General features: G+C 42.4%; 1 protein-coding gene across 4 annotated transcripts in view; it reads left to right on the forward strand.

Moving 5' to 3' along the window:
- LOC131110175 (traf2 and NCK-interacting protein kinase) overlaps positions 1–18,199 on the forward strand; it is a 34,033-nt gene extending 15,834 nt beyond the window's left edge. For 2 of the 4 annotated variants that reach the window (XM_078788360.1, XM_058062995.2), the window contains exons 10-33: positions 204–376; positions 2,353–2,425; positions 2,555–2,678; positions 2,938–3,039; positions 3,119–3,253; positions 4,073–4,132; positions 5,902–6,255; positions 6,556–6,690; positions 6,962–7,096; positions 8,205–8,275; positions 8,795–8,865; positions 9,313–9,401; positions 9,659–9,756; positions 9,934–10,021; positions 10,174–10,317; positions 10,620–10,728; positions 11,717–11,872; positions 11,955–12,098; positions 12,574–12,708; positions 13,894–13,994; positions 14,307–14,456; positions 16,960–17,119; positions 17,233–17,372; positions 17,867–18,199. In XM_078788360.1, coding sequence (XP_078644486.1) covers positions 204–376; positions 2,353–2,425; positions 2,555–2,678; positions 2,938–3,039; positions 3,119–3,253; positions 4,073–4,132; positions 5,902–6,255; positions 6,556–6,690; positions 6,962–7,096; positions 8,205–8,275; positions 8,795–8,865; positions 9,313–9,401; positions 9,659–9,756; positions 9,934–10,021; positions 10,174–10,317; positions 10,620–10,728; positions 11,717–11,872; positions 11,955–12,098; positions 12,574–12,708; positions 13,894–13,994; positions 14,307–14,456; positions 16,960–17,119; positions 17,233–17,372; positions 17,867–17,950 — 3,031 coding nt within the window. In that variant the 3' untranslated portion in view covers positions 17,951–18,199. The remainder of the gene's footprint in view (positions 1–203; positions 377–2,352; positions 2,426–2,554; positions 2,679–2,937; positions 3,040–3,118; positions 3,254–4,072; positions 4,133–5,901; positions 6,256–6,555; positions 6,691–6,961; positions 7,097–8,204; positions 8,276–8,794; positions 8,866–9,312; positions 9,402–9,658; positions 9,757–9,933; positions 10,022–10,173; positions 10,318–10,619; positions 10,729–11,716; positions 11,873–11,954; positions 12,099–12,573; positions 12,709–13,893; positions 13,995–14,306; positions 14,457–16,959; positions 17,120–17,232; positions 17,373–17,866) is intronic. The other 2 variants (XM_058062996.2, XM_058062997.2) reach the window with 2 other exon arrangements.

Consider the following 18,199-nt stretch of genomic DNA (forward strand, 5'->3'; position numbering starts at 1 on the left):
ACCACATTTGTATATCAATTGCATAAATTATTTTACCATTTGTGACTACATTTCACTGAAGCAAAGAGGAAATACTGGTACTACAAAGTGCTCTCTGGATGAATTGTAATTTAAAAAAAAAATCAATAGGAGTGTGTTTTAATTTACATTCATATACATATTGCTATTTTTTCATGGTTACCTTCTATGAATCTCTCACACAGGTCCAAGCGCTTTTTATCGTTCATTGATAGCTGTCTAGTTAAGAACCATCTGCACCGACCCACAACAGATGCCCTGCTGAGGCATGCCTTCATCCGAGATTTGACGAATGAGAGACAAGTGCGCATCATGCTCAAGGATCACCTGGACAGAACCAGAAAGAAGAAGGAGAAAGGTAATGGTGTCATTCAACAAACATTCAGCAATATCATTCTTGGTCACAGGTCACTGCATTCACCTACTGATGATGCAGCATCAGTATGGTAATTGGATCAGCAATGCATGTTTAGGTCAGGTACACATGGAGGTAATTTATGTGTTTTCAGCAGAGGTTCCAGATAAGGACACCCTTGAATACTTGCTGCTAAAAATGCACTGAATCAATTTCCGATATGTAAGATGCACCGGTGTTGAAGCTGCACCCACTAAATTTAGAGAGAACAATCATAACAGATAATGCATGGAAAGAAGGCGTTGCAACAGCAGCACTGAAGGTTCCAACTGCTGGTCTGTTCAGGCCAGGAGTGTTGAAAGTGTTGACACTTTGATGCTACGCATGTCAAAACTGGAAGGTGGTGGTGGTTTATCTTGTTGCCACTTTGTGTCTTCGAGGACAGTCGCATCATTTGTATAGTATGTATTTATATTCCCTTACGCCTTATTAGGCGCTTGTCTTACTCATCAGATGTATCCATTGACAGAGGAGAAAGAAAGTCTCAAGGAGAGACTAAAAAGAGAGCAGACCAAGTTGGAGAAGCTAAGGCGGGCAGGAAGTAGGGAGCAGAAAAGCCATCTGGGTCTAATTTTCTGTTCGCTTATAAAAACACGCTAATGACTGTCCAAATATGTGTAGAGAAATGATAGTCATATTAGTGTGTGGAGTAAACATACAAATATCGTTGAGAAAGACAATAGACTCATTAAGAACACATGCAAAAAGATGATGTGATTGAATGCATATCCAAAAGTGATACTGCAACCAAGTGCCAAGATCTGAGAGGATGAATCATTCCCTCCAGAACTGTGTCTTTTGTGTCATCAAACTTTGGCATAAAACGTGTTGTGTCTCAGCAAAATGCTTTTAGTCTCAGATAGCAGTGGCACGAGCCCAAATGACATCACCAACGGAGAGCACGGCAGAGAGATTTCCTCTGTCCTCGACACATGGAGAATTGATCTTCCCATTCTCTTTGGTTGGAGCAAACACCTGCACTCGAACCGCTCCACATGTTACTTTCAACATATGGCGTGTCAGTTAAATGTTCACGTTTTCCCAAGATACTTCCAGGCCATATGTTGACCAAATGTTGTTCCACGCTCCCTTGGTCCATCTTTCTGCTCAGTAGACAATATGCTAACTGAAGCAGGGAAGGAACTGTTGCATTCACATGCATACTGGGGCTGTAAAGTGGGATTTACAAATCAAATGCAGTCATGGATCGTCCCATAATTGCAAAATAGCTGTTTAAATCCGGTTGTCAACTGGTTCAGACTTTCGGGTCCCGTTGTAAATGATTATACGAGACTTGTCCTGTGGTTCTTCACTGAACAAGACTTTCACTGTATTTTCAAAGCTTGGCCCACATAATGGCAAAATTGCTACTGGCAGGAGGCACTGCTGGTGCAAACAGCAGGCATGGTGGAATGCTTAATCAAGACAAAGAGCAGCACTCTGAAAGAATCCACAGAAGCACACTGTATGTACTTAAAAGCCTTTCCCCCCAAGGCACCAGCCATCACCAAACATCATCTGTCCAACACGACTAGCTCACTTTATAGACAAACTGCTGTTTTCAGACAGGAAGCTTCCGACACACAGAAAGCAGAGTGGTGGGACTCATGCAACTGCAAGTCTACATGTGGTTTGGCGTGTCTGCTGTTCTTGCTATTTCTACCTACAGTAAAAAAAAAAAATCATGTTGCGGTTCACAAATCGGTTTAAAGGCTGCGAGTAACAATTATTTTCTTAGTTGATGAATCGAGCAAGGTCCAAATACAGTGGTTTGGTACACAATATATCAGAAAAGAGCAAAAGTGTTGACCACACAGGAGATCGGGATGATCAGGGTTTGGATTTTCTTCATCAAATAATAACAATAATATAGTTGAGAAATTTGATTATGCTCTCGTCCTTCCTGCTCTGTTTCTCAGAGGGTCCCGAGTACGAGTACAGTGGTAGTGAAGAGGAAGAGGACGAGGTCACAGAGGAGGAAGGCGAACCCAGGTAAACATCAGCATTGTGTCTGTACTGTATGCATGCCGGTTACCATCATCTTAGTCATTTTTGGTCATGAGCAGTATTCCTGAACATAACACACTCCATATTTTTCTCCTCTGCCGTTTCCTGACTTAGCTCCATCGTGAATGTACCTGGCGAATGGACGTTACGGCGAGAGTTTCTGCGTTTGCAGACAGAGGATCGAGCAGAAGGTCGACAGAGGGGTAACAGAGTTGGTGCAGATCAGCAGAGGCAGCAAGTAAGTATGTTTTGTTCCCAATGAAATAGTTTATTTCCTCCTAAGATCCCACGCAGAGTCAGCAAGGGGGTCATAGGCTGTGTGCCAAAATTCATCCAAATCCCTGAAATTAACATTATCAACGCCTTTGTCCAATAAGTGTTGAGCTTTTTATATATAATGCTGACGATTACCAGACTTTTTTCTGTTTTTGAGAGCTGCTGTAAGGAGTGGCCTAAATAAAATGTATTATTTTATTGTTATTTTGATGTGTACCTAGGCTTTGCAACAATTAGAACAGGAGCGATACAAGCAGCAGTTACTGGCTGACAGACAGAGGAGAATCCAACAACAACATGAAAAACGGCAAATATTAGAGGATGTAAGTGCTATTTACTGCAGCGTTATTATGTAACTTGCAAAAACTGTAATAATAATAGCTTGTGATTTCATTTTTCTAGCAACAAAGGCGGCAACTGTCAGATGCTGCCTTTCAGTGGGCGGAACTTCAAGAGATCATGCTCGGCGAGGAATATCATCGCCAAGACAACGGAATCCTGAAAGATGACAGATATCCGAGGAGTGATAAGAAACAGGTGACACAAAAATGTTTGCTTGATGAGATGGCCCCTGCCTTATTCATGAGACATCATTCATGAATTGAAGTATCTCTTCTTCTTCTAACTTGCAAACAAATCGAATCATTCATGGACAAGGGATGCATATCACTGACTGCTTTTACATTCCAAGTAATGTGAATTTTACTAAAGGACGGGGAACACTTAAGGATTATCTTAACCTTACAGCTGGGTAGGTGACTGTTTCCACTGTTTCTACTGCCTAGTACCTAGTTGCCTCATCCTACTCTGTATTGGTACTACCAGCTATTATTTCTAGTACCTGGTTGGTAAAGATTCCAAGCATGTTAGATGTGTCAAGGTAGAAATAAAAATAAATAAACATGGTGTTATGTGAACCTGTCACTGCGCCTTATAGCTCTGAGCATTACAGTCTTCACTTTGCTATAACGTTGTTTCTAAAAATGTCAACAGCCAGTCAGCCACATGCTGAGACGTAAATACAGCAGCCCCTACTTGAGTTCTCCTACAGCTGATAGAATGCAGTGTAACTTAACTTTAGTTCATATCCATGCAAAATATTGAAATCAACGTCATGGCCGTCTAAGGAGAAATTCAACTTGAGGTCATTGTGAAATATTTAGTAATGGGCATTGGCAAAGAGCTCCTCAACATCTTGCAATCTCAGAATATTTTAGTTCCCACTTCTCAGAAGTCATCTGGCCCTCAATATACCCTAATTATTTACATGTACATACTGTAGGTACAGTAATAATGATGTTTAAATCACAATTCCATAATGTTGCCCTATAATCTGGCTTTTCATGTGTGTGCCAGGACCATGCAGAGAGACAGTGGAATTCCGATGCGTCCAAAAGGCCTCTGGAATCAGAGCAGGTAAACAAAACAATTTTACAATTGTTTCTGCATTTGTCCATCCATCTGTCAATCATCCGTTCATGAATCATCTGACATTGCACTTGTCTACAAATGCTTGGACTCAACTTGCTTCTGAGAATCAGTTTAACTGTGCTGGTTAGTTAGTGTATTCAAGGTGGAGGTTTCTGCACCAGCTGCTAATAATCATCTGCCTTGTAGTTTCCAGGAAAGTCTGATGCAAAAGTCAATTTCTGCTACCGTTCATGAAATGTCTTGACATACATACATTTTGTCCACTTCCAAGAGAGAGATTTCTACTAATAAAAACCAGACATTTTCTGTCAAAACTCTAGACATATTAAAAGGAATGTATTGGAAAGTGCAGTGTTGCGAGGGAACAATGGAAATCGAAAAGAGACGTGGGAAGCTCAATCCAATCATCAACATCAACAGTCAGTTTTGTTTAGGAGCGGAGAACGAGTCGTGTGTCAAAAACAGATATTTGTCATGGGCGTCTCTATTAGTTGATTTTCATTATTCACGGGTAGGTACGGAACATAACCCCTGCAAAAAGCGGCCATCTGTTGTTCTCTTTATGGGTGTCCCAATGAGGGACGATGCAGCCTGTCTGTAACAATGAAACATTAAAGACACATATTAGCACTGATAGACGTGGCTGTTGTTTTATAAAGAATGCAGAGTGACGCCTTGTATGGTTAGCAATAGGAAAAAACCAGAATGTAGTTCAACCATGCAATTGATTTTCTAGACCCCTGGTAGTACAGACCAAGTTTGTCATTTTGGCGTGAAGTGAAGTGAGAAGGATTTGTTTTTAATTCTGTGTTTGTCAGGGACTCCCGTTAGGATTGAGACAGACAGCCATGGCATACCCATTGCTGTAGCCGGGGTGTTAGATCCTGACAAGCTTTTAAGCCAACGTTTATCACAGCAGGCGCTTCACTTTTGTTCTAAAGCCTTCCCTTACTGTCTTGGTTGTACGCTGCATGCCTTCTCTTCCTTTTCCTTGTTTTCTCACTGTAGCCCTCCCTCCAGCATTCACAGCATGCACTCCTCTTTCCTACCCTTCCTCTTGTCCTGTTGCTCAGTATTCCTTCCAAAACGTTGCTATCCATTCTCGATAGGCAGTCAGACGTATCATTTCACCAGCATGTCTCCTCATGCCATCGCTGAGCATTTCAGGAGTAGTTGATGGAGCAAAAAAAAAAAACAAACATCGGCATGGTGTATTAGTCTGAGCTGCTGATGGGATTACTCACCAGGATGACACAGGAGATGTTTGTAAAATGTTGGTTACCTTATTTAGCAAGTTTGACACCTCTGCAAACTATCGCCACAGCGTAATCCAAATTGAGCATTATTGTCATATTGTAAAGGTGTTTTTTTTATACAGCCCAACTGTGATTTGTGAATGAAGTAGTGGTCATGAATATTTTTGTAATTTGAACATAGAAAAGTTGTTTATTATTTTAATCTAAATAACTTGTAATAACCTTTAGACATGTACTACCCATTATTACAGACATAATCGGAGAAAATAACAGTGTCTGACATAAATAAGACAAAATACAGACTCACACAATGTTGAACACTTGTTGTCATGTATTTATACGTAGTGTCCTTCTGTATGTGTTTAACATACAATCTTATTACAAGCTGCTTGTGTGTAATAATTTACCCCGCACTACATTATACGCATATTCTGCTTGAATTGGTCACTCCCTGGCACTGTCCTGTTTCTATGTGTGCTTTCCATGTTTACCGCATAGAGAGCTGTGGCTCCAAACCAGCTGCTTCAGCTTAAGGCCAAGCAGCCTCGTCTGCAGTCGCAAGCCAAGCCCCAGCTTCTGAGCCAGCATCAGCAGCCCGCAGCAGGCAGGAGATCCCACCGCACCCTGCCTAAAGACCAAACGCAGCTCCTGTCCCTGCAGCATGACCACAGACACAGAGAGAGAGAAAGAGAGCGGGAGAGACACGGAGAAAAGCCAGAGGCACCTGTCCAACAGCTAATGGCTAACAGTGGGAACGCGGCCGCTCCTGCCGCTCCTGCCGCTCCTGCCGCTCCTGCCGCTCCTGCCGCTGCTTCCTCGCACAGCCGCCCTGCAAATTGCCAGCGCTCAGCGGTAAAGCAGTGTCTTCCTCAGCTATCAGACACTTTTTTATCACAGCCATTCTCCATATGTTATCGAGTCTGTCTGCCCTTGACATGTCCTTGTATGTCCACCAAGCACCGAGCTTCTCCTGTTTCCAACTACTTATTTTGCCCCGTTCATCTCAGTATTTATCTTAAATGAGGCAAATGTTTTAGCAAGGTCTGGTTGGGATTCATTTACCATTACTTTTCTTCTGCTCGTTTAGAAGTGTAGGAATTGGCCGAGTTATGTTGGACATCATCTATAGACGTGATCTGCTTCATTTTGTAGGTGGATTACCAGGACTCAAATATAGCCAGGATGCTTCTTGCTGCTGGCCTTCCCAGCCAGATGCACTCACGGCTCGGCTCTGGGAGCAGCTCTAGTCCTTGTACCCCTGCCATGCAGAGAGCTCACCTACACCAGGTATTACACAGCTCCAAAACACAAACCAACTTGCAGTATTCTTCTTCTTCTTTGGGAGTAAAAGGGGAAATAAAGCTGACATGCTGTTGGTCCATCTTTTGTTGTTTGATGCCCAGTGAAACAAGGTCTTGAGAAGGTCTGGAGAATACATTTACATTACATTCTTGTGGGAAATGATTCGGTTTGAGTCGGACTTTCTCAAACTGACCAAAAACATTAATCAAGGTTCCACTGCATATTTACAATAATGAGTGCACCCCCCCCCCCCCAGAATGCCAATCTGAGCTCAAGTCGAGGTGCCTCCCACAGCAGCTCCATGTCAAACATGGCGATCACGTCTTTGTCCCCCTTCTCACCGATGTCAACCACTGATGATGTCTTCTGGGACTCCGAGACCCCACCTAAGGTAGGACTACCTGGGTAGAAGCCACACATGAATGATGTCATTAATGTGACCATGTGGCACGCTGCCATGCAAGGAGGAAGTTGTAGGTCCATTTCCACTGTGTACAGGATGTAGACTCCCTCACATGGCATTATGTTGGTGTGTGTGCTGAACATCCTGTGCCCACTGTAGGTGTTTATTTCTTCTGTGATGGCTCTAAACAAAGACATTTCTATGATACGCACACCACTGCTCTGTGTCTAATGTACCTGCTCCCCTCAAAGGTCTGAACCCAAGATGCTGTTAGCTGTATTTACTAACAGCATATGGAGTTAATAGAACAACTAATAACTACATCAACGACAGGAGGGGCAATAAAGCTGTCTGTTTGCAATGTTGTGTTGCTGAACTAACAGGAGGCCATATGGAGTCAATAGAGCAGTTAATAACTCAATCCCTCCTGTGATTGTTACTAAAGAATGCTTTCAGAGACGCTGCCACATAATCAGACACCAGTGCGTTTATGTGATACAGGATGTGAAAAAGTTGTCAAATGGATGATATGCATTCTGCTCACTTCCTGTTCTGTCGGATGTGTTTTCCTCTTTGTCACTAGGCGGGGGTGCCTCGGGGTTGTGAGAGACCAAAAGGTCACCAGATGGTTTGACGGGCATCCTGTAGTTCAGTGATAATCAACTGGAGGGCTACTTTTGGGTTTTCACTCAGACATGGATCTTTGCCCGGGAAAAAAAAATCATAGAAAAATAATATTGCACATTAATTGTAAAGAGGCTCAACAAATACCTTGCACAGGACCTCCAAGTGTGATAGTACTCCAAAATAATAGTATTCCAAGTGATCCAAATATAGTTTTAAACGATTCATGTGGCCCATCCAGGAGCCGTGACTGTGATGAGATAGGAAGGATTTCCTTTCATAAGATGGAAACTACAATTTTTTTTCCTGCCATTGAAACAATTCGGGTGTTACTCATGATGTTCTCTCAACCATCTGTGTATGTAAAATGGTTGAAAATGTTATAAAATGTATGTTTTCAGTTTAGTGAAATAGAAAACTGCAGCATGAGTTAAAAGGATTGTTTGCTATGTGTTTCCTATGCATTTTGCAGGTCCCGGAACGTACTACCTCGAAGTTCTACTGCAGAGAGCTGGTGAAGGGACACAGGAGGGCTGCTTCCAGGTAGTGAGATGTTTTTCCAACTTCCATATTAACTATGGCAAAAATGACACAAATCAACAGTTATAATTGCTATGATAAATCATTTAAGCAACTGTGTCTTAATGTAAGGAGAAAATGACTGCATCTGTGCTGTTTGAGCATGTGTGTGGTATCGTCTCCTTTACAGCACTGTACATCTTCAGTATATTTACCATAATACTTCAGAGGTAGTTCCTACTCATCAGGATTTTATTTCCCTTATTATTTCCCTTATTATATTTTAAAGTTAAAGGGTATTGAATAATGACATGGTGACAAGGTGGTAGTCAGACATTTCATTTGCTTCATTGTGTGGTTGTTTTTGCAAAGCTTTACAAAAACAATCAGTTGTCAGCTCTTGCTTTGATTAAACATATGCTAAGGAAATCAGCACAGCAAAGGAGTTATCCTGGATTAGAAAATGAAGAACCGTTTGTATTTCATTGCAATTAACCTGTGAGTTTGCGCTCCTTCCATCTGTGTGCCTCTCTCTCCATCTAGTGGTAGTCCAGTGCTCATGACAGATAAAGGTTCAAGGTCCGTGTCTCAAGGTGTGACCAGTAGCCATCCAGGTCAGTTCCTCCCTGGGGTATCTCTGTTCTGCTTTACCAAGATATTCAAAGGTATTCTTAGCGTATTCTCAAAGAATTCTGTTTCCTGTAGTGACTTCCCTTCAGGTTCAATTTGTGGGGACTGTAGCAATACGATACTAAGAAGTGTTTTCGCAGACCCTGTATTGAGACACAATATGACATCCGGATGGGGGACAAATAAGCATATTCATAGCTGAAAGTCATATAAAAGTAATACATAATGCTCTCATCATTAACACAAGACTACGGGAACACACCTGTTCATCTGTTTAACACAAATATCTGTCGAAATAAACAAGTGTTTTGGCATAGCGATAAAGTATAGCAGCAAATATGGAACATCCATGTCAACTGCAGGCTACTGAGAAGCAATTTAACAAGGTCTAACTAACGGAACCACGGCTCATATGACTTTCTGTACCTTAGACTACTTCAAGCAAGAAAGTCCATGTGTGCAGCAACGTCGGCAGCATCACAGACGGCAGCAGGACGCCATCCCCAGCAGACATTCACAAGTAAAGAATACTTTAATGGAAGTGTGTAATTTGTTGATTTGTTTAAACAAAGATCAATCAAGAATGATTATTTAGCTTCGATAAACACCAACAAACACATTGACTCACAGAAGGTGAGTCTAAAAGGTCTATTTACTGTATGTATTCTGCGGCGACCCCGTAATCAGGGAAAACGCCGAAAGAAACAAACATTCTGCTGCTTCTCTGATTGCTGACATTTATGTATTTCATTTGTAGTAATTGTACCCCTTCTAAAGCAGGGATTCAAGCCTGCTCTGAGCCCATTCAACAAGGCCACAGAGTACTCGTCCTCCAGTGATGAGTTTGACAGCAGTGATGATGAAGGCAGGAACAGGTGACATGTCATTATCAAGTTCTGTCTGTGTGACTCGGGTTTATTAATAATTCATTGCACTGATTTAATCTCCTAATCAAACCATGTGGTATTATCAGAGTTGTAGAGACCGAATGCAAATGATGACAAAGTTTATACTGACTAAAAACCCAACATCTCTACTTGACATCGCTCTAGTTCTGGCCTCTCTAATGGAAAGGGGGAGAAGTATTTCAAACAATTTCCTGATGGCATCGTGCTGCAACCTCATCACAACCTTAACCAGGTCCTTACACACACACACACACACACACACACACAACGCCGCTCACTTTTTACATCATCTCAAACAAGGTTACTTCACTTCAACTGTGAAATACGTACGTGGTCTTAAGCCAAGAACGTCACATTTGCATCCATGTTTGTTTTGTCATCCAGCTGTCTCAGATGACATCAGATGACACCTACATGCTACCAGACCTTCTGCAGAAGATATCCTCACCGACTTCTTCTCGGACAGGAGAGCACAGTTACTCACGGTCACCCACAGCACCACGATCACCCACCCACCGGGAACTCCATGTAAGTGACGTCATGTACAAGACTCCTACAAAACATAACAATGGAGGTGGCAGTCCTGTACAACCAAAGTGAAATGGATTCTTCTGTGAAGTAATGATAGCCTTGGAAAGCATTAGTTGCTGCGTTAGTTCCATCAGTCCACTAGAGGAAGACGGTGGCTTACTAACAGCAGTACAGTGATCTGGTAATACTAACATCTGTACTGATCACAAGTATGATGAGCAATTATTCTGTGTTCTGATGTTCTGATCCCATCTAATACAGCTTTTATTCCACTTTGTTTTGTTTTGTTTTGTTGTCAGACTTTCAGCAGCCCAACTGGCAAAAACATCTCCTCATCATCCTCTTCCTCCTTCTTCTCCTTCATTGATCCAAGATTGATCCCAATATCTTCACCACCACAAAGCCCCAGTAAATACATTTGTACACTAGTACTTTTATTTATTTTTTTAAATGTATTTTATGTCCTTTATGTGGACGAGTGGTTAGCACGCAGGCCTCACAGCTAGGAGACCCGAGTTCAATTCCATCCTCGGCCATCTTTGTGTGGAGTTTGCATGTTCTTCCCGTGCATGCGTGGGTTTTCTCCAGTTTCCTCCCACATTCCAATAACCACTTATCCTCACGAGGGTTGCGGGGGGTGCTGGAGCCTATCCCAGCTGTCTTGGGGCGAGAGGCGGGGCACACCCTGGACTGGTGGCCAGCCAATCCCAGGGCACATATAGACAAACAACCATTCACACTCACATTCATACCTATGGACAATTTGGAGTGGCCAATTAACCTAGCATGTTGTTGGAATGTGGGAGGAAACCGGAGTACCCGGAGAAAACCCACGCATGCACGGGGAGAACATGCAAACTCCACACGGAGACCGCCATGCAGCCTGCAACTTTTATACTCAACAGAAACTTCGACGTAACACTTTTGTTTTGCTCCCTTTTTTCATGAACTGAACTCAAGGATGTACACAAAAGACATACCACGAGTCGCCTCAAATACCGCATACATTGATCCAGAGCTTCCCAAACATGCTCCATGGGCGACATGCACAGTGAGTGTGGTGTCCTGTAAGGCATATGTTCTAGACAATGAAAACAGATGTATTTTATTGGTGGAATTTGGAATGCTAGAGCTAATGTGACGAGACGCTAAGCCCCATTGTTGTGTCATTCATCCACAACTATCACTCCTTATCACATCATGATGAGGCACGGCCCCATGCTGCAAGAATCTGTACACAATTCCTGGAGGGTGAAAACATCTGAGTTCAGCTGATGAACAAACAGGAGCAAAAACAAAGGCTGTGTTTATGTTTGTGTTGAGTGCAGTTATAATGACAATGATTTGACCTCTACCAGACAAAATGGAAACTGTTGGTGTCGATGTCCCCATGTAGCATGCAGTAAGGGTGAGCCAATCAAGCGAGAGAACCACAGGAAGGGATCTGTGGTGAACGTGAACCCAACTAATATTCGACCACAGAGTGACTCTCCTGAGATCCGCAAATACAAGAAGAAATTCAACGCTGAGGTTCTCTGCGCTGGACTGTGGGGTTGGTAGTTTTAAAGTATTTCCTTTGGTGTTTTGTTGTGTAGATGACCAATGTTGTTGTTTGGCTGTTTTAAACCCTGCAGGAGTGAATCTTTTGGTTGGGACAGAGAATGGTCTCTGGCTGCTGGACAGAAGTGGTCAGGGGAAGGTCTACTCACTCATCAGCAGAAGAAGGTTTCAGCAGATGGATGTGCTGGAAGGACTCAACGTGCTCATCACCATATCAGGTACAGGCACTGGGATTGGTAAATCTTCCAGGTTATATATTTTCGTCTGATTGAACAATGACTATTGACAATTATTATTACTGAACATTCTCCAAGGGATATTTCAATCAATCCATAGATGCCTTCCAAATGTCAGGCCGTGAGTGTGCCATCTGATTATTATGAAAAACTGATCATATTTGATATTTACATGTATATGTTTACTGCCAAACCTGTCATAAAAGGAGCATGACTCAGGTTTTACATTGAAGAAATTAATTGTAATAATTATAATGTTTGCAATTTCCTGGAGTTGATGAAAATTGTATTGGTTCAGTTGAAGCCTTTTATCATTAATATTTCACAATACTGCGGTATTTATGAGCAAAGATAAACAAACCTTGAGGGCAAGTTCAAGAGGAGCATGCATTCTTAACTTGATGTATCATTTAATGTATATATAATCTAAACAGGATTGATCTCAATGTGTTTCAAGGTAAAAAGAACAAGCTCCGCTTGTACTACCTGTCCTGGTTGAGAAATAAAATCCTCAGGAATGACCCGGAAGTGGAGAAGAGGCAAGGTTGGACGTCTGTTGGTGATCTGGAAGGTTGTGTTCACTATAAAGTGGGTAAGTACAATGCAGTATTATATATTATTAGTCAGTATTATATATTGACACGTCCTGTACTTTTAGTCTTACTGTGAGATATTGCAGTCATTTTCCAAACAGTCCATGTAATACGGCTGGTTAAACAGTAGCCTACCAGAAAGCTATCCGTTGCTGTCCTCGTTTTCTCCTGTGAACTAAAGCCACTCAAGTCGTTTTCTCAAGTGTTGGAATCAAACAGCCCCACAATTCCCTCAGCACACACGCCGCTTGTCTCTCTCCGTTCGTTTTCACTCCCTCGATCAACCACGCCCCGAGGCACATCAATCGACCGCTAGATCGATCTGCTTCAACTTTAAAGCCGTATAACACCACCTCTTCACCGATCAATGATTCGTGATGCGCAGCTATGTGCGATACAGAAATGTTGATAGTTCCGATTCCAGAGCTTTAGCTTCTAAAATTGATTCTCAAATCAAAATATCGACACTTTGGCACTTCAGTCATTCAGTCCACAGTGGAAAGTAACTACCGTCATTTCCAGCCTGTAGAGTACTCCGGCTTACACCCACGAAATGTGAAGACGAAAAAGATGTTATGCAGAAAGATTTTTGTAAAAATATTTGATTAAATAAACACAAAGACGCCTGGAACATGGCGGGTTAAACAGTGGCCTACTGAAAAACTCATTCATCGCCGTCTTCATAATTCCTTCATCACACACTTTATCAGCCTCTCTTTCTCTCTTTCTTTAACGCTTTTTCTGTCACTTTCGTCTCGAGCCATTAGCAATTTTTAAAGCTTTTCCTTACACGGTAGTCCAGCCTTTTGAAACCCGTTGGTGAAGGTGGACGGTTGGCGGTCCAAGTAGTCCAAGCAGAAGCTCTGGTAACCCTTGATCAAACTTACTCATGATGTATCAGACATCGCTGGAAACATGATATCAGCTTCCACTTCGCCCGTCCACATCACTACTTCCGAGCATCATGAGAATCACTGAACAAGCCACAGGGTTCCAGTCAGGGTAACTTATTGAGACCTTGTCTAAATGGCTGTGACTGCTCTGAAGCCCACAAGAAATTAGCCGTACCACCGTATAAGTCTCAGGGTTCAAAGCGTGAGGAAAAAAGGTAGCCACTTGTGGACCGGAAATTACGATATTTCATGTGGGGAATTTATTTGAAATGTTTGTGTTTCTTTGCTCAGTGCGATATGAGAAGATCAAGTTTTTAGTGATTGCGCTGAAGAACGCAGTAGAGGTTTATGCCTGGGCCCCCAAACCCTACCATAAGTTCATGGCCTTTAAGGTGGGTAATATTTTTTACTCATATTTCCTTGGCATGCTAGCTCTATGTTGGTTAAACAATACACTTGTACCTGTAGACATCAACACCGACATAGATGCACTAAATAGTGAATGAGGTGCAGCCATAACCAATGTGTGCCTCAAATGTGGATGTGACCCATGCAGGCGTATGAGACTCAAGTCTCAGGAGATTCTCAATAAAGCGGTGCCCCATTTCTCCACATCCACCGTGGCCTGTACTACTTTTGTTGCCTTGTTTAGTCATTGAAAAACCTTTCCATTTTGATTATGCGTGCATTCTTTTCTGCCCCAGTCCTTCAGGTCTTTGCCGCAGAAGCCGCTGTCTGTAGACCTGACTGTGGAGGAAGGTCAAAGGTTAAAGGTTATCTATGGTTCTTCATCTGGTTTCCATGCCATTGATGTAGACTCTGGGACCCCGTACGACCTCTATCTGCCTACGCATGTGAGTATCCTCACAATACAATACTTTGTGTTCCATATTGAGCTGCTTCATTCTGCGCGAAGAAGGAATCAGTTGGGATGACCAACTTCAGAGCAAGACATCACTGTTTACATGCAGTCAATATTCCGGTTAAGGTTTACATGCCTGAGCAAACAGGGTTATTCAACATCAGAGAGGTTGAGATATACAATCTTGTAGGCAGAAAGAAGGAACGCAACATTCATAAAGCACATGATGGTTATTTGTGTAGCTAATATTAGAAGCTAATGAGAAGCAGACCAATAAATCAGCCTGGAGCTCTGTGTCTTGTAGCTCCACTCGCGGGACAGAGAAATCATTTAGGCAACGAGAGCATGAAGTGTGTGCTTTGTGCCTCATCAGCACGCTAATTCCAGATATCAATCTGACTGGTATCGAAATCAGTCAACCGAGAGCCGAGCCGAGCAGAGCATGAGTGCGAGGGTACGATTATGGACTAGAAACTGCCTGCATACATTGCTAGTAAGGTTGAAATTTGTTGGGAATCCTCACAGATCTGCCAGAAAAGTTAGATTCCATTAGAAATAGCAAAAAATGTATCAACTCAGTTGTTCTACCAAGGGTTGTCCGCGTATTGAATCAACCACAGATGGACTATTTAGGTTGTTTCCCCATCTCATCTGAGCAGGCTTCATTGGTTCATGCTCAATGACTAGATGGGACAACACTAGTCTGACTAGGTAGGACAGGCAGGTTCTCCCTGTGCATGTTTGGGCTTTCTCCGGGTACTCAACCTTCCTCCCACATCCTAAAAACATATACAGCATGTTAGGATAAGTAGGGGCTATTGACATAAAACATAACATAAAAATTGTGGATCAGTTTGAATTCACACTGAATCAAGACATTCGTATCCATGTACAAACTCGGTCTTCAATGTAAACAAATCGCCCTCTTGCTGTTTGAATCCAAGAGACATGGCTGGTAGCGTATTTCTGTATGTGGGCAGCTTCCTGGTGACTCATATTCTGACACAACTTCTTCTGCATTATTACATTATATTTTTCCATATACTGTATTGTGAAAGTGCATTATATGTACTATATAAATGTTACTGGTGTATTTGCACACCTATAGATAGCACTGTAAACCTGACTACGTTGGCACACTCCAATACACAAAAACACACACTCACCTCAACCATGTGCTACTTTCAGTAATGAGGGTGAGAGAGTACCGCCGGACACACGAAGGGAAAACACGCTAAAAATACACCCTGCCTGTCCTCTTTTACGCGTGTGTGTGCAAGTGTGTGCGCGTGTGTATTCTTCTAGTATATTAGCCAGTTCACCCACAGCTGCCGACTACACGGGCGCCTTATGTTTTTCTTTCAGCACTCATTCACACACACTCACACACACACACACACACACACACACCCTTAGACAGTTCACTGTCTTTCAGGACTCTTGAGAACACTTCACTCCCACTCAAGCATCACGTTGCGCACACACACACACACACACAGTGCATCACCCACCCACGTGAAGTTGCAGACACTTAACACACACTGGAAGCATCGGTGGTGGTTGTGGTGGTTGTGCTGGTTGTGGTGGTTGTGGTGGTTGTGCGTCAACGATGTAACAATGCTGGTTCCAAGGCGGAGGATTAAGATTGCGTTGCGTCTGTGGATGCCGGTGCTGATGCTGAGGATTGTGGTGGCTAACACTCTGGTGATGTATACAACTTGACTACGTATATTCTCTAGCCTATATTAGGGGGCTCACGTCTGGGAATTCTGATCAGATTTCATCACATGCTTTTAGATGTGTCGTCATTTTTTACAACATGATTGTTTTTAGTCAACCTACAGTAGAATAAATTCAGTTTTATGTATCTTTTTTCAAGCATTGCTCGTGTCTGATTCTCTACTTCCAATACTTGACCATCACATTTGCAATTGTAGTACATTCTGAATGTCTTACTAGGGTGAAAGTATTACAGATAGTAATTTTCTACACCGTAGGTTGCTTTACTTTTCTATGCTGAATCAAGTTAATTCTGTTATTTGCTTTTTATTAGGGTTTCACGGATACAACTTCTTCCGATAAGGTAGCCTTGAATATGGGCTGATACAGATATCAATCCGATATCAGCGTGAATCAAATATACTTTTATTACTTAATTTGGAGTGTGGAACGTTACCAAAAGTTTTATCCACAATGTAGTGGCAGCTTGGCATAATTAAGCCAGGCTCAAGGCTCAAGTTAAGCTTTTAAACCCGACTTAAATCAATCCACTGACAGGGACTGGTCATCTTTTCAGTTATAGCTAATAAATCTCGTCATCCTGTGTGAGTTTCCCATGTAACGCTGCTTCAAATGTGATCAAAAATAAATCCACAAATGAAAAAGAAGTATTTGTGATGTATTGCAGTGTTGTCATTGGAACCAGTTTTTTTGTTTCTACTGTCATTTTTGTGCAAACGTCAATGAAGTTCCTGATTGGTTGCTTTGTTTCACAGATCCAGGGTTCCATCCATCCCCATGCCATCATTATTTTGCCAGGCAGTGCCGGAACAGAGGTTCTTGTTTGCTATGAGGATGAGGGCGTCTACATTGACACCTATGGCCGCATCACCAAGGATACGGTTCTGCAATGGGGAGAGATGCCTGCATCTGTGGGTAGGCTTCCTGTGACGCAACCATTCTGTTTTATTTACTGAGATTACTGTGGAGTAGTTGTATTCAGGGAGGTGGGAATTGAACAATGTTTTCTAATATTCATGTTTACTCAGCCTACCTGCAGTCCAACCAGGTGATGGGTTGGGGAGAAAAGGCTATTGAGCTCAGGTCTGCAAACACGGGGAACCTGGAAGGAGTTTTCATGCACAAAAAGGCCCAAAAGCTCAAGTTCCTGTGTGAAAGGAATGACAAGGTATGTTGTTACTACATCTTCCACCAAAATATCATCCTTTTTATCACCCCGTTTTCTTTGTAATAACAGGATAAGATCAAAATAACTCAAACAAAATAAATATACATACTCAGAATCACAGCTATAATCATTATGTATCAAAAGCCAGTCTGCATAATTAATAAGCAAAAGTGCGATCCCCTATTTTTTGTATTTCGTCTTGGGCGCACAGGGTCCCTGTTTATGTCTCAAATGGCTTTTACGTCTACTATACTGGGTAATGCTAGTATAAAGGTAGGGGTGTTATTCACAGACAGCTATAATAATATTCAAAGACATATTTAGAAGGTGTTAAACTGTTTTTCTGTAATCTAACTGCAACAGTGTTCCATTTATAAATAAGGAACCCTACTTTGCGGACATGATCATGGTCCGGTCCACGATAAACGAGGCATAACCGTACTTGAACTAAGCGACAACGTGATGATGTGATGTGGTTTCTTCTCCTGTTGCAGGTCTTCTTTGCATCCGTGCAGTCAGGAGGCAGCAGCCAGATATACTTTATGACGTTGGGTCAGAACTCTCTCTTCAACTGGTGAGAAGTGGACCTGCGACACAGGGAGCAGCTGCTTGCGGCGGACTCCATCATCCTGGAGTTTTTTTTCCCACGCTTGTCAAAGTTTGTCATACAAAGACGACACGCTGACACAATTTTGGAGCTGAAGAACTGAGTTTGACACGTTCACTGGATTTGTTTCTCCTGGTCAGCTCAACTTGTGGATCTGTTAGCATCTAACGTAGAAGCTCAGAGGTTCTGCTACTGAAGGAGTCAAAGGTGGAAAAACGGA

Source organism: Doryrhamphus excisus, linkage group LG22, assembly GCF_037039965.1.
Source record: "Doryrhamphus excisus strain RoL-2023G ecotype Guam linkage group LG22, RoL_Dexc_Guam_v1.1, whole genome shotgun sequence".
NCBI classification, from domain to species: domain Eukaryota; kingdom Metazoa; phylum Chordata; class Actinopteri; order Syngnathiformes; family Syngnathidae; genus Doryrhamphus; species Doryrhamphus excisus.